A 13,508-nucleotide genomic window follows, 5' to 3' on the forward strand; every position below is an offset into this window, starting at 1 on the left:
TTTAGCTGCACTTACTGTTTTTTATAGCTGAATGAAATATGACACAAATTATCCCAAGCAACCACTAGTTGTCCCAAAATGTAATCAATTTGACTTTTCTCCCAGCAAGAACAACAGATAAATCTTTTGTTGTAAAATGTATTATCGGTTTATAAAAAGTTTTTTTGTCAAGTTGGAGCCTTTTTTCTCTTTCAAAATGCACTGACTGCATTTTTGCCACTAGTCCTTCTTCTTGAAATAATGGAATCTGACAGTAGCATTGTATTTTCTCTTGATTACAATTTAAAGAGGTGGAAATTAATTGAAAAAGAGGTGACTGGTATATGGTGGTAGACCAGTCTTCACAAGTAGGAGAGACTTGTTGCATGTGCTTAAACAAGGCTGTCTTTTTTTTTTTTTTTTAAGTATTCTCATTCCTTCGCAGTACACTTCCGCTGATGTGTTTGCTTTTGAATTGGCATGTTTTTGAATTTGTAGATCTGATACATTTCAAGAAAATTTCTCCAGATGAAGATATATTTGAGGATGACGTAGATTGTCTGCTCTAGTTCACTTACATTGGCGGCTGGGATTTGGCTTCATTTGGAGACAAAACTGAAGGCATTTAGATAAGGCATGTTGTCTAACCTATTTGTAATTTATGATGACAAATGCTGTTAAAACTTTGGTGATTCATGTAGCTTAGAATCTGTGATGAACACCTCTTCTCAATGAATCGTGGTTGCTTCAACCAAAAATGGTCAGTCTTTGACAGGATGTTCCAACAAGAAAGGAAAATTTGAATGTTGACATTTTGAAAGGCTGCAAATTTCAGGGCATTGTTCAGTAATTTAGCAGTATTGATGTGCAGAGGACCAAAAATGTTAAAATGTCTCTGAATGTCCAACAACAAGGTTGTCATGGTTGTGTGCAGTCTGGGTCACTTGGCAGACGAGCTGTCTGTTTCACCGGCTCGATGTGCATTCATCACAGTAGATGTGCAGTTCCAGAGGAAGCACCCTCTTGACAGGCCCACTGTTGTCTCCAGTGCATGTAACCATAGACTGTAAAAAAATTGGCATCATCTAGCTTGGCTTGATGTATGGTCACCACAAAAACTGCTCCCCCTGGTGGCTGGCTGCAGTATGAGTCAAAAACTACATCTCTCCCATTAATTTGAGTGGGGCTAGAATCCAAAGTTAAAAAATAAATACATCTCATAGAAATGATCCTCACATTCATAGGCTGTAGTGATATGAAAATATTATTGGGCTGCATTGTGTTTAAGTCCTCTTTTTTTCATTAGTACAGTTATTGCAGCGAACTAGGCTTAACTTAGTTTGATGCTCAGTCTAAAAGGAATGGGAATCTATGATGTACCTGTCCAACTGAGGGTTTAAGTGTGTTTATGAGCTGCATGGATGTGTCTTCCAATCTGAGTTTGGATGGAAATCACAATCAGGTCAAAACTTGTCCATATCAACTGCTCAATGGCTTTATGGCAGGAGTGTTACTACTGCTAATACTCCTGCCCATGAGTTGTAGTGTGAGCTTACGCTAGAATACTCTCAAAAGCATAAATGCAGTACAGATACTGAGTAGTTTGATTAGTCTAAGCTTGAAAGCTTACTGTACCTCTACAGTGATGAGTGCTGGAGGTTGGTGTTAGATGGTTGTTTCTTGGAAGGTTAGTGAGAAAAACAGGGCTGAACAGGAGATATTTCTAGACTGATTAAGTAATAGCCATAGACAGTATATCAGTGTCTTAAATAACAAACTAAGGTACATTATTGAGGAATCTACAATCTTGTCTTCCAGAGTAACAAACCTCTCTTTCACTGACTTAGGTTTGATTCTTTTTATGCACAATATATTACATAATAAAATTATACTGCCTCCACTCCTTGTCAATACAGTTTTGTGTACTTGTTGACTTTATGATGCTATGTCATTAATTCTTACTAACTCCATTTCTCACTGCACTTGAGGCTTAAAGAGACACTGGATCTATACATTGATCCCTCGGTTTTAGCTTTTGGCAGCTCCAGCATACTTAAGCAAAACTTCCATCTGAGTTTCCCTTCAACGCAGCATCTGCGTATATACTGCCAATAATAATTAGCTGTGATGTGTGAACTCTGGTCTTAAGTCTGTCTTCTTTGCATTATATAGCAAAATAATTAGCTGTCTTTTCCCTGACCTTTCATGACTCGAGACCGCCTCCAAGTCCATAAAGTAAGATAAGATCTATACTTTCCCTTGGCTCTGTAGCTTTGAAACTCCCACGGCACTATATAAACATGGTTGTGATGTTAATTAAACTGTTGTGCATGGCTAAGAGTTAAGATGTGTTCTACTGTGTTTTTCTTCCAAACAAATGCATCAGCACCTTATAACCTGGTGCACTTTCTCTTCTTTAACTCCTTTAATGCAATACATTTCCACTCCTGTAGCTACTATTCTTTCAGACAGAATCTGCACTCACAGTCGCCTGTGCAGCATGCAGCACTGAAACTCGGAGGCTTTAACCAGAACGAGTGACAAATTGAATTAATTAAGTATAATTGAATCCTGCATGACTGATTCCTCATTCAGACTGAGTTACCTTCCCGCCCAACTGCCTGAGATTAAAACTGTGCAGAACTCGGCAAGAAGAGGCCATGTTTCTCTCCCTGTTACTCCATCCTCCGCCTTGTCTCCGCTCTAGTATAGCATGAGACCACCACAGTGCCAACATTTGTCCTCATTAGTGGTGAAATGTCAGGCTTTATCCCTTTCTCCGTTACACTTCTCAGTGTAACCATTCAGTGTCATTGAGGCGCAGCGTGCTGCACTACATGTTCATTCAGCATTTAAATGTCACACATCTCATGGCTCTTTACACACTGTTAGTCTGTGCTCCTCTGGTGGTTTCCCTTGTGATGAAGAGACTGCAGCAATGAACCATCTGCACCTTTTTGTTCAAGATTATTGTGACCTGCACTGTGTGCATGATGAGGCCCATTTGTAAGAAGATTTGACTCTTTAAACTGTTGCCAAAAATGTCTTTTCAGTCCCTTTTTCTTAGCCTGTGTTTCTTCGCCTGGCATTCCTTTCAGCGCCAAACCTCAGATCTTACCAACTCGTTGTCAAGATGCGATTATAAGGTCACTATCTATCAGGTTCATTGGGAAAAAGGCCAACTCTAGTGATAGGAAGTACAGTTGCTCTTCATGACGTATTTTAATTGTGGCTCTATGGTGATTTTCCCTGTTCTGTTTTCTTTCCACTTCACAGAAAAAAGGAAAGCCAACATCCTCGACAACCTGAACAACACAAATGGAACTATCATTGGCGTCACCTGTTGCATCGTCCTCATCCTCCTCATTGTCTCCGTCATTGTCCAGATCAAGCAGCCACGTAAAAAGTACATCCTGCGGCGTGAGGACTTTGACCCCACCATGTTCCAGGAGGTCTTCGAGCCGCCTCATTACGAGCTGTGTACGTTACGGAGCGCCACCGCAGCTGCAGCCACCTCAGCAGACTTAGTCGACTTGGCTGAAGACTTTGAGAACTACCACGCCCTCCGCCGTGCCTCCTCCCGCTGCGTCCATGACCACCACTGTGGCTCCTCCTCCAACCCGGGCTCTGCCCACATATCCCAGCTGTCACTCAGTGGACGAGGCAGCCGGGGGAACTTGAGTGCTCGAGACACGGCAGCCGCCACCCTCCTCACGGACCTTCCGCAGCCGCCTATGTCGGTGCGGCCCTTGCTGCCGACCACAGGAAACCGCAGGAGCATCTTGGTCATGAAGCACAGCTACTCGCAAGATGCTGCAGACACTGGATGTGACCTGGATGATGACCTGGATGAAGTTCCCACCACCAGCCACCGGCTTTCACGCCACGAAAAGGCAGTACAGCGGTCAGTATCCATAGATTTCTGATGAGGAAGTCAACACCTATTGGGATGTTTGGAATGTGTGTGGAATACTTACATTTATTTTTTTTCCTCTTATGTTTGCTTGGTTCTTTCTCTAATTCTCTTTTATTTTGAAAATATTATAAGATTTTTTTGCATTAATTCTTCTTCCTCCTCCTCTTCTTATCATTAGAAATTCATTTTAGTTTTGAACAAGGGCTAAATTATGATCCTGCATGCCAGTTTTCTAAACATGTCAAGTGTCCCACTCCATATTTCCCTGAAATGGTGATTTACAGCTCATTACCTTATTTAACTGCAAAGTTTTGATGAGGTCTTAGAGCATAAAAAGACCCAATTTTATCAAATGTTCACTTTATTTCAGTCTGATTTGAGCCGTTAACAAAAGGGCTTCAAGTGGTGCCTCAAACTAATGATTAATTTAATTGAACTTGTGCACATTTTGCATTTCTATGTTTAGCTTTGATACTAATAAAATGGCCCCCATTTAAAAGCTAAATGTTTTGGCATGAAGATTTTATATCAAGAAGTATAGGTATTTTACTCTGTGCTAGCACCTTGACTGCTTGAAAAGTAGCCCTACATGTTTACAGAAACACAATATGAAGGTTTATTTTGTCTAAAAATAGGTACCACCCTACTTCTGCATGCACTTTCTGTCTGCCCTTTCCAGACTGTTCTCCCTGACTGTTGGTTAATTTTCTACAAGTTTGCATGCAAAGCTCCCAGAGACTAGAAACGTTTATTGCTGTGATGTGGTAGCACATTATGCATTCTGACCTCTCTATGCAAAAAGAATTTGACATTAAATGAAAGAGGCGTGACATTTCAGGTTCTGCCTCATTGGCTCTTTGAGCAAACATGAATCAGAGTACAACACAACTAGGGTCTAAGAGACAATCTCAAGGTAAGCACCCCTATCCAACAATCAACATCTCTATATGTTGTGAGTCATCATTTGCCCAGTCAGTATATACTTTGATGTAAGTTTTGATTTTTTTCTTTTGATGTGACTTTTGCGCGGGTATTAGTTTAATTACTTTCATGTTTTGATTATTGCTCATTTTCACCCAGATGGTTTTCCTGCTTGCAGCCATCTTGCCCTCCTACTGAGTTTGTTCGAAGTCTTTGTGATGCTTGAGTTTACTGTATGTCCTCCTGAGGTCATACATTGTGTCACTCAGTGGTTACTCATAAGCATGGTCCTTTTTTTTTTCTTTCACTCATCTTGAGTTTAATCTGTTATTGAATTAAAATGTTTAACATGTGCACTTTCTCCCTGTAGGCATACAGAAGTGAAATTACATTAGTTGTGTGAAGATAAGTTTTTAAATTCACATTAAAGCACAAAGGAGAGTAGAAACATCTCCAAATGAAGCTCAAAAAGCTGCACATAGATGTAACTCACACAGCAGCTAGCTTGCTATAACATCATGCTAAAGGGGATTAGCTCAAATTTACTCTACAGATAGTTTCAGCTTTTTTAGCATATGAGCATATCCATCAATTATCTTTACCTCTTGACAGACAAATGGAAATTCAGACAGATAGAGAGTGACTTAAATTGCATCAACGGCTAAGGCTAAAGGCAAACACTGGCTCTTGCTAACAGTGTTTGTTAGCTCAGCAGCTTAGCTGAATGGCTCATCAAGTTAGCAAAGCTAAAACAGATACCCACTTTGTTACTGTCATTCTTCAGCACAGCACTAACTTTAGGATGCTAGGTCTCAAATGAGTTCTGTAACTAGTTACTAACAAAATATGGGCAAATTAGCCAGTACCAATTAGCTAGCATGTCAGCACTACATCACACTTTGCTGGAGCACATCAGGCAAAAAGTAACACAATAACATTGATTTTTCTCAATCAAACAACTACTTTCAAGCCAGTATAATTGTAAGCTAGTAGCTGGTGAATTTTATTTTCTAACACCAACTAATAAAAAAGTAGGTGTGTGTTTTTTAACACTTAAACACTTATACAATAAGCAACCTTTAAACAAGCTAGTAGAACATTATGGCAGCATTTTAGCTTCTCACCCTGAGCTTGACCTAAGAGCTCAACAGCAGCCATGTAAATTTGGTGAACTGAGATAACTGAGGTCTTTAAAAATAGTTAAAGAACACATTCTTATATGAAAATGATTCTGTAGTTTTGCATGATTTCTGTCACTTGTAGCATTTGATTGTGTTTGGTTAACTGTGAGCCACATTTATGCCTGTGTGTAACAGTTAATGTGATTGCTCCATGACTTTGCTTGCAAGAGGCTGCAGTAAAAACAACATATGTAACAATAAAATCAAGATGGATTAATCAAAAAACTTGAGCTAATTAATAGATGAAACATATATAAAGTAGAAATTAATGTTTGCAGCTTCAGGCTTGTATGTAATGGAGCGGTCACATAAAGTGCTACTCTGTTTTTTCGTCTTTAGCGTGAATCAATGTGCTGTCCTGTTGTGTGTGTGTGTGTGTGTGTGTGTGTGTGTGTGTGTGTGTGTGTGTGTGTGTGTGTGTGTGTGTGTGTGTGTGTGTGTGTGTGTGTGTGTGTGTGTGTGTGTGTGTTGGCATATGTTCTACATTATGTTGCATTGTCTCCATCATGTAGACTTCTTGAGAATAGTGCAATCCTGGATCAGTATGAACGGGCGTCACTGAAATATGACAAAGCGGAGCGGAGATTTACACCAGCATGATGCTGCTGCTGCTGATGATGATGATGATGAAGGGACACTTTGCTGACAATACACTGAATTTGTGTGTGGGACTAGATGAAAAAACCCCAGCTGCAGTGCTGTGAAATTACTGAAAACAAGTCACAAAAGGACCTTTGCAATGATCTTGACTATTCATTACTGAAACTTTAAATTTGGTATATTAGCTAAAACATTTGTCATTTTCACAAATCTTTCACTGCTGATCAAACATATTGGAGTTAATTTTTAAGCATGTATTCTTTCAAATAATAGCCAACATATTATTTTAATGGCTTATCATAGATGCTTGCAGTTTGTCATTTTTAGAAAGGTTTTCCTAGAGGAAACCTGAATTAATTAATAACTACCCTAAATAAATCTAACACAGTAGAATAACCAGAAAGATTTTCATTTGGCTGACAATAAAAGGCCCACTGGTTCGTGCATGCCTAGATCATATCCATAGAATATTAACAGACTAACATTAGGAAATTAAAAGCCCCATGTACTAACACAGAAGTCACAAAAAGATTAACAGAACAAGCATCATAGAAATTTATGGCATTGCATGTCATCAGTTAGCTTAGCCGTATGGAAAAGAAGATCACACGCATTTAATCTCAGCATTTTCTGTTTGGAACAAAATCCCTTTAAAATATTATGACTAACACTTTTCACAAGCTTCTTTTTTAGTTTTCTGTTTTGATTGGCAATGTATTTACTTCACGTCTGTTTGTCTTCTCTCTTCTACTGTAGGAGCTTAATATCTTTGTATCAGAATAAAAACTTTTTTACTAGGGCTAACTGAAAGGATGACAGTTTTTACAGTTATTCCAGTGACTTTTCAGGGCTGATTTTACTGAAGCTTTGTAAAATTAAAAATAATAATAATAATGATAATAATAAAGCTTTATATTTCTTTGTTTTTGTTGATTTTGATCAGTAGATTTTCTGTTTTTTTTTTTAATGTGTCCTTATAGTGTCACATATCCGTGTCTCACAGTCATGTGTTTATGGATGTTAAGGTATTTATTGAGGCTGATTTTACAACAAAAAGAAACAAAAACAAGGCAATAGAATGAATTCTAGACAGGGAGATATGTTATTCCTCCTGTAATGGACAAATTTAGTGACAGACAGATTAAACTCATACTTTAGCAATTTTGCTTCCTGGGTTTGTTGTCTGAGTTCTGTGTCAAGAGACAAAAGTAAAAGTTGTGAGCACAATGGCATTAACATACAACTCGCACACTTGCTTATGACTTCTTTTGTCTTGCGCTCTGTCATTGTCTGTTTTTTCTTACTGTCAGTTTTTATTGTATTTGCCATCTGTGTGTACATTTTTTCTGTACTGAATGTCATGTATGTATTATTTACATCCATGCTCTTCACTCTGTTTTCTTCCATACACACAATCGTCCACAGAAGCATCTTTCTGCTGATACTGAATAAAATGTTTCTTTTATATACACACATCACACTGCTGTCTGTGCTTGTCTTTCACTTTCACAATTACTCTGACACTTTATTTAGATATTTATAGGTTCAAAACTGCTCGCACATACATCCACCTTTCTCTTTTCTTTACCCTGTTTCTCTCCTGCGCATACTCACACACACACACACAGTCCTCTACCAGTTTATAAATAGAAGTAGACATCTCTGTAAATAGGTAAGTCAGAACCACTTTGATCACAAACAGTCCAGGCAGGCAGCATATGAGAAGAGGAGAGGACCCGGAACAGATTAAAAGTAATAGTGTTTTCATTTCTCTGCAGATACATCAGACAGATGCATCATTCCTCTGCATCTTGCCAAGTTTGACAGCATTCAGAGATAAGGTTTCTCTCCCTTGCATCTTGAACGAACTGTTGTCCTGAGTAACTTTACAAATGTAGAGTGTTGTGATGAGAAACATCTTTGACTTAAAAAAAATAAAGGTTTGTGGTGTTTGCATCAAGATTTTCTTCTATTCTTTGGACTGCAGAGGTGCATTTTCCCTTCCTGTGCTCCCCACGTGACTCGGGTTGATGAGCCATGGGACTCTCTGCTCACTTCAGACATGGGACTGAAACTTTGGTTATGGAAAAATAGCGTACCTTTAATGTAAAGTTGTTCATGGAGAAAAGAAAAACAGAATCAGGTTTTTTAAAGCATTTTCATGTAACCATTACGATATGAAATTGCATATTTCAGCTGCTGGTTTTACATCCTGTTTCTTATTTTTGTGTCTTTACAGTAGATATCCAGGTTGTTTTGTTGACATGATGGAACGACTGAATGTTGGAAATAAAGTCATGTTTAACTTTATAACTAGGTGCATACATGATTCTTCTCATCCACTAACCTTTATTTACTCTTCTTTCACTTTCTCTGATTTATAAACCTAATTTGTCTCTCTGTCCTTCTCTCTGTCACACTCCATTGTGTTTTTTAACCTGTTTGCACATTTCTTTGATAACATTATGAAAATGCTGGAGAGAACTTTTTCAATAAACTAATGTTTACTGATTTAATTCTGATTATTGATTCTGTCTGTAAAGTCTGCTTTTACTTGCTCAAGGCCGCATCACACTCAAAGGAAGCTTGATTTAAACAATCTGGACAACTCCTGGTTGTAAAGTAGAGATACATTTTGTTAGCCCAGGTTATCGGTCACTCTAAATTGCCTAAAGGTGCACTGCAAAAGCTGAAACCTAGCCAAGTGTTCTTGTCTTATTTTTAGGGGGGAAAAAAAGTAATAACTTGTTAGACTTAATATTGGCCACATTTACCAGTCCAAAGCTATGTTAAAAAACAAGAACGGCACATGTGTTGCTTGTGAAGATTGTGTTCTCTTGTCAAGTTGAATAGAATAGAACTTTATTGTCATTGTGATAAGTACAACACAATTGAAGTCACAGCAGCAATCAAGAAAACAAAGTAAGAAAGTGTATAGAAAGTGCAAAAAGGTCCATAAGAAAATAGATGCTGACAGCTTGTCCATCATTCTCCAGTTCAGCCAGCCTCCACCACCACAGGGTCCAGGACTGAGCTTCTTCAGCAGTATGTTCAGTCTCTGTCTCCTGGATCCTGTCTGCACACAGCACAGCAGGAGAAGCTTTTCCAACATGGCGTTGGTGTCTGTTCCTTGAAGTTTCTTGAAAAAAAAAAAGTTTCATTAAACCTAAACAAAAAAATTTCTCCATGGCTGTTTTTTTTACTCAGTACAAGTAGTTCAGGGGCCATTTTGTCTGTTGATATCTTGGAATACAGCATTTTTCTGGACTTGTCAGCAAAGTGAGGCTCATATTAAGTCTTAAAGTAAGTAATGAATACTTGCTTTTATATTGCCTCTTGCTGTTTGTATAAATACAACTTATTGTATATCAGTGTGACTGGTTACCAGTCTATTAATCAGTCCTGTTATAGGCTGGCAACCTGTCAATAGTGAGCCCCAGCTGCCTCCTGCTGGGATTAGCTCCAGACCTGAACAGTGAAAGCAATATTGATAATGAGTAGATTGTGAAATGATAGATTTAAAACAAGCTTTGTTGTCTAGAGATATCATAAACACAGCTGGAATTTTTTGATGGATAATGGTAAAAAATAATAATAATAATAACAAAAAAAGGGTGCATTTCGAGTTTGTATTAGTGCCTTAACTCAATATACCGGTAAACGTCATCAAAGCTGATTTTTATTTAAAAAAAAAAAAAAAGAAGAAGAACAAAAAGAAAAAAAAGCTTATTTAGGACATCAGAATAAAGCCTTTATAAAATGGAAATACTCTGTAATCATACTAAATACTTTTGTGAGAAGTTTTCTGTCATTTAAAAAAACTCAGTTTCCCATGAAGCCTGTGAACGTAACGTGACGACAACAGGATGCGCCATGAGAATCCATTGACCACGGTAAACATGAATGACACCCCCGTGTAGTATAGTTGAGTTCGTACTGTAAGCAGTGCATTTATGTTGTACAGTGCGTATTTTAAGAGCCTACCATAGGCTACTGTAGCGTTTATAGCTTAGCTCACTGCTACATATCGGCTAACTAGCCGTGTATGAGATTCACTGCTGTAAAGCTAACTCACAGAGGACATTACCATGGCTTACATCCAGATATTGAGAGCCCTGCACCGGAATCTACATCAGACTGCAACACAGTCCTCCGTGCAAAAGTGCCTTCTCGTCCACACACACAGGACGGTGTCAACAGTATCCAGACTGACCATCCACAAGAGAGGAGAGGCTCCCTCTTCTGTCCCAGCCCTGAGCTGCTTCATTCAGGCGCAGAGACGCAGAGGATTTTCTCTCAACTCCTCAGACAGAAACAAAACCAGCCCAGAGGAGAGAGACAGGTCCGTGAGCAGGAATCAGAGTGGGAGTCCAAAAGCCTCAGCTGCTCAGAAAGGTAAATAACAGATAAATGCATGACAAATGTAAGACAACAGGGGCATGTTATTCCAGTGGCAGTTTCAAGTACTTTCTATACAGTTATGTATGTTTGCAAGACACGGTATGAAGCCATAACGTACAAGACATTATATGTGAATGACAAGAAGATATAATGCAAAGTGTTTGTTGACATTTAACAGGTGTATTATTACTGAGTTACATCTTGTATAATTACAGTAAAAGCAGCAGGCAGAGACTTCACCTACCTGATCATTATCCTCGTCGGCCTTGGAGTGACAGGTAACCAATTCTTCATGATTTTAAGTGTTCCCATCACAAAAAAGCACATTTTCGACAGCAAGAAACAGAACCAGCATCTTATATGAGTTGGTCTGTGCTATCATGTTTTAGGGGGGCTGTTATATGTGGTTTTCCAAGAGCTGTTTTCTTCCTCAAGTCCAAATAAGGTTTATGGTAAAGCCTTCAACAAAGTCAGGTTGGACCCAGAGGTAAGCCAAAGAGTATCACTGTGTGCAACAGCTGTTGTGAAATGCTCAAGAATATTTCCCTTTTTAAAAATTCTGCAGCTGTTTGCACTGTGCAGTCTGTGACATCGGAAGTAAATGTGTTATCACTGCTGATAATTTCTTTCTAAAACGTGTATCTCTGGAAAATGTAGGTGATTGGTGCATTTGGGGAGCCAATCAAGTGTTATGGGGAAACTACGCGCCGAGGAAGGAGGCAGCAAGTCAGGTTGGATATTATTAACTCTGGTGGTTATTTGTATTTGATATATTAATAGTAGTTCCATTTTTCTCCCGCTAAAGCACAATATGATTGTCATAGACCTACATGTTATACTTGTGAGCAACTGAAATTGTATTATGCTTGGTTCTTTGCTATTGATAGAAGAAGACTTTTCTTGGGTTTTTGGTTTAAATAGTGCACAGTACCTTACAGTATTTAATCAAAAATCAGTGCTGTAGTACGGCTTAGATTTCACACTAATTTCTCTTTATTTGTTTGTGTTGCCCTTGTAGTCACATGGAGTACACAAAGGACGGTCGGAAGCACATGCAGCTGAAGTTTTACATTGAAGGCTCAGAGCCAGGCCTTAAGGGAACTGTCCATTCAGAATCAAAGGAGGTTGGTTATCTCTGCTGTTATGCAGTAAATTAAATAAAGTTAATCCACCAAAGTGCTGGTGTTTGTGATCAGCTGAACTATATTCTTTTCAAGCTTATAAATGATCTCCAAAAACAATATGACCGCAGACATAATTTGTAAGTTATTTTTATGTCAGTAAAAAAAACTCCTAACTTTTCTTTTTTTTTGTTTTTTTTTCAGAATCTTGAAACTGGGAAATATGAGTTCCGGTACATCTTTGTGGACATAGATACCTACCCGAGACGAACCATCATTGTGGAAGATAACCGAAAAGACATATGAAGAGCTCATAAGTGTTGTTAGTGAAAAAGCATTTGTGTTTCTAAACTTCTGGTTTGTGGTGGATGAGCAGCCAAAGATTTTTACTGGTTTAATTTCACTTAAGTATTACAATGCTGTTATGTCAGACATTAGCAGTTTTACCTTCATGGCACCACCAAACTGCTCACCAGTTGGTGAAAAGCTTAGCAAAGCTCAGCCTCTTCCACCAAAAATGGTTATGAATTCCTGTGTCATGATGAGTGATACGTACACATTCAAAAAAAAAAGATTCAGTTGTTTAATAACAAAAATGTATCTTTCTTTTGTACAAAGAGAAATAAAAGACACAGTATCAATGCTTCTTAGGTTTTGGATCAAACTTTGAAACCTCACTGATTTGTAAATGGTTATCATTTGACTATTACATTACACAATACATATGGTTTTTGAGGGCTTTTGTGGCTATAGAAAAAACTTTTTCCCATGAAATGTAGTTTCAAACATTGTCAAGTTTGTTGAACCTTTAAATTCTCTGTTTTCTGCTTAAAAGTTCCATAAACAAAATTTTGCTACCCTGACTGTTAATTTACTTCAATCCTTTTGTTGATGTTTTTTTCAAGTCTGTCTTTGGTTGTCTATTGAAATGGTAGATTGCACTTTCAAACATTGACCACCAGATGGAGATAAAGAACAAAGAGACAGGAAGAACCTGATATGACCTCCGGGATTTTTTTTTGTTCAGTTGTATACATTTTTACTTTCCCGTATTATAAATATGGGAGTATTGCGGGTTGTATAGTTTCTAAGTTATCACAGGACATAAAAAAAATTAACATCAACAATGGTTATGTTTATATTAGCCCCTTGATCAATACATGCTCCCATTCGCTCCCGAAATGTTAAGATTGCATAAGGTGCCTTAAATCAGTTGCAAAACCGCTGTTTTTATTCCAGTGTATTCTATTTTATGAAACTACTTGACGGTGCTTTTCATGGCCGTCGGATTTATGACTCAATCGATGGACTTGGAATGAAAAGTGAAGAGTAATCAACTCTTGTGCTGACCCGTATGCGTTTACACGTCCACTTTTTTCTACGGTTTAA

General features: G+C 38.2%; 2 protein-coding genes across 5 annotated transcripts in view; both read left to right on the plus strand.

Annotated features, from left to right (window-relative positions):
• Nucleotides 1-9,071, plus strand: part of neto1l (neuropilin (NRP) and tolloid (TLL)-like 1, like) — a 101,799-nt gene extending 92,728 nt beyond the window's left edge. The window contains exons 10-12 of one of the 4 annotated variants that reach the window (XM_074693666.1): nucleotides 3,256-3,883; nucleotides 4,734-4,808; nucleotides 8,376-9,071. In XM_074693666.1, coding sequence (XP_074549767.1) covers nucleotides 3,256-3,883; nucleotides 4,734-4,794 — 689 coding nt within the window. In that variant the 3' untranslated portion in view covers nucleotides 4,795-4,808; nucleotides 8,376-9,071. Of the gene's footprint in view, nucleotides 1-3,255; nucleotides 3,884-4,733; nucleotides 4,809-6,509 lie in introns of all 4 variants that reach the window. The other 3 variants (XM_074693667.1, XM_074693665.1, XM_074693668.1) reach the window with 3 other exon arrangements.
• Nucleotides 9,072-10,458: 1,387 nt separating this feature from the next.
• timm21 (translocase of inner mitochondrial membrane 21) lies at nucleotides 10,459-13,002 on the plus strand. The gene is made up of 6 exons (XM_074693648.1): nucleotides 10,459-10,992; nucleotides 11,214-11,276; nucleotides 11,388-11,485; nucleotides 11,656-11,729; nucleotides 12,017-12,122; nucleotides 12,324-13,002. The coding sequence occupies exons 1-6, from the start codon at nucleotides 10,686-10,688 to the stop codon at nucleotides 12,423-12,425; spliced, it is 750 nt and encodes a 249-aa protein (XP_074549749.1). The 5' UTR covers nucleotides 10,459-10,685; the 3' UTR covers nucleotides 12,426-13,002.
• Nucleotides 13,003-13,508: the final 506 nt, after the last annotated feature.

The sequence above is a fragment of the Halichoeres trimaculatus genome, unplaced genomic scaffold (assembly GCF_033239565.1).
Source record: "Halichoeres trimaculatus isolate MK-OKI-2021-1 unplaced genomic scaffold, fHalTri1.1 fHalTri1_scaffold_18, whole genome shotgun sequence".
NCBI lineage: Eukaryota > Metazoa > Chordata > Actinopteri > Labriformes > Labridae > Halichoeres > Halichoeres trimaculatus.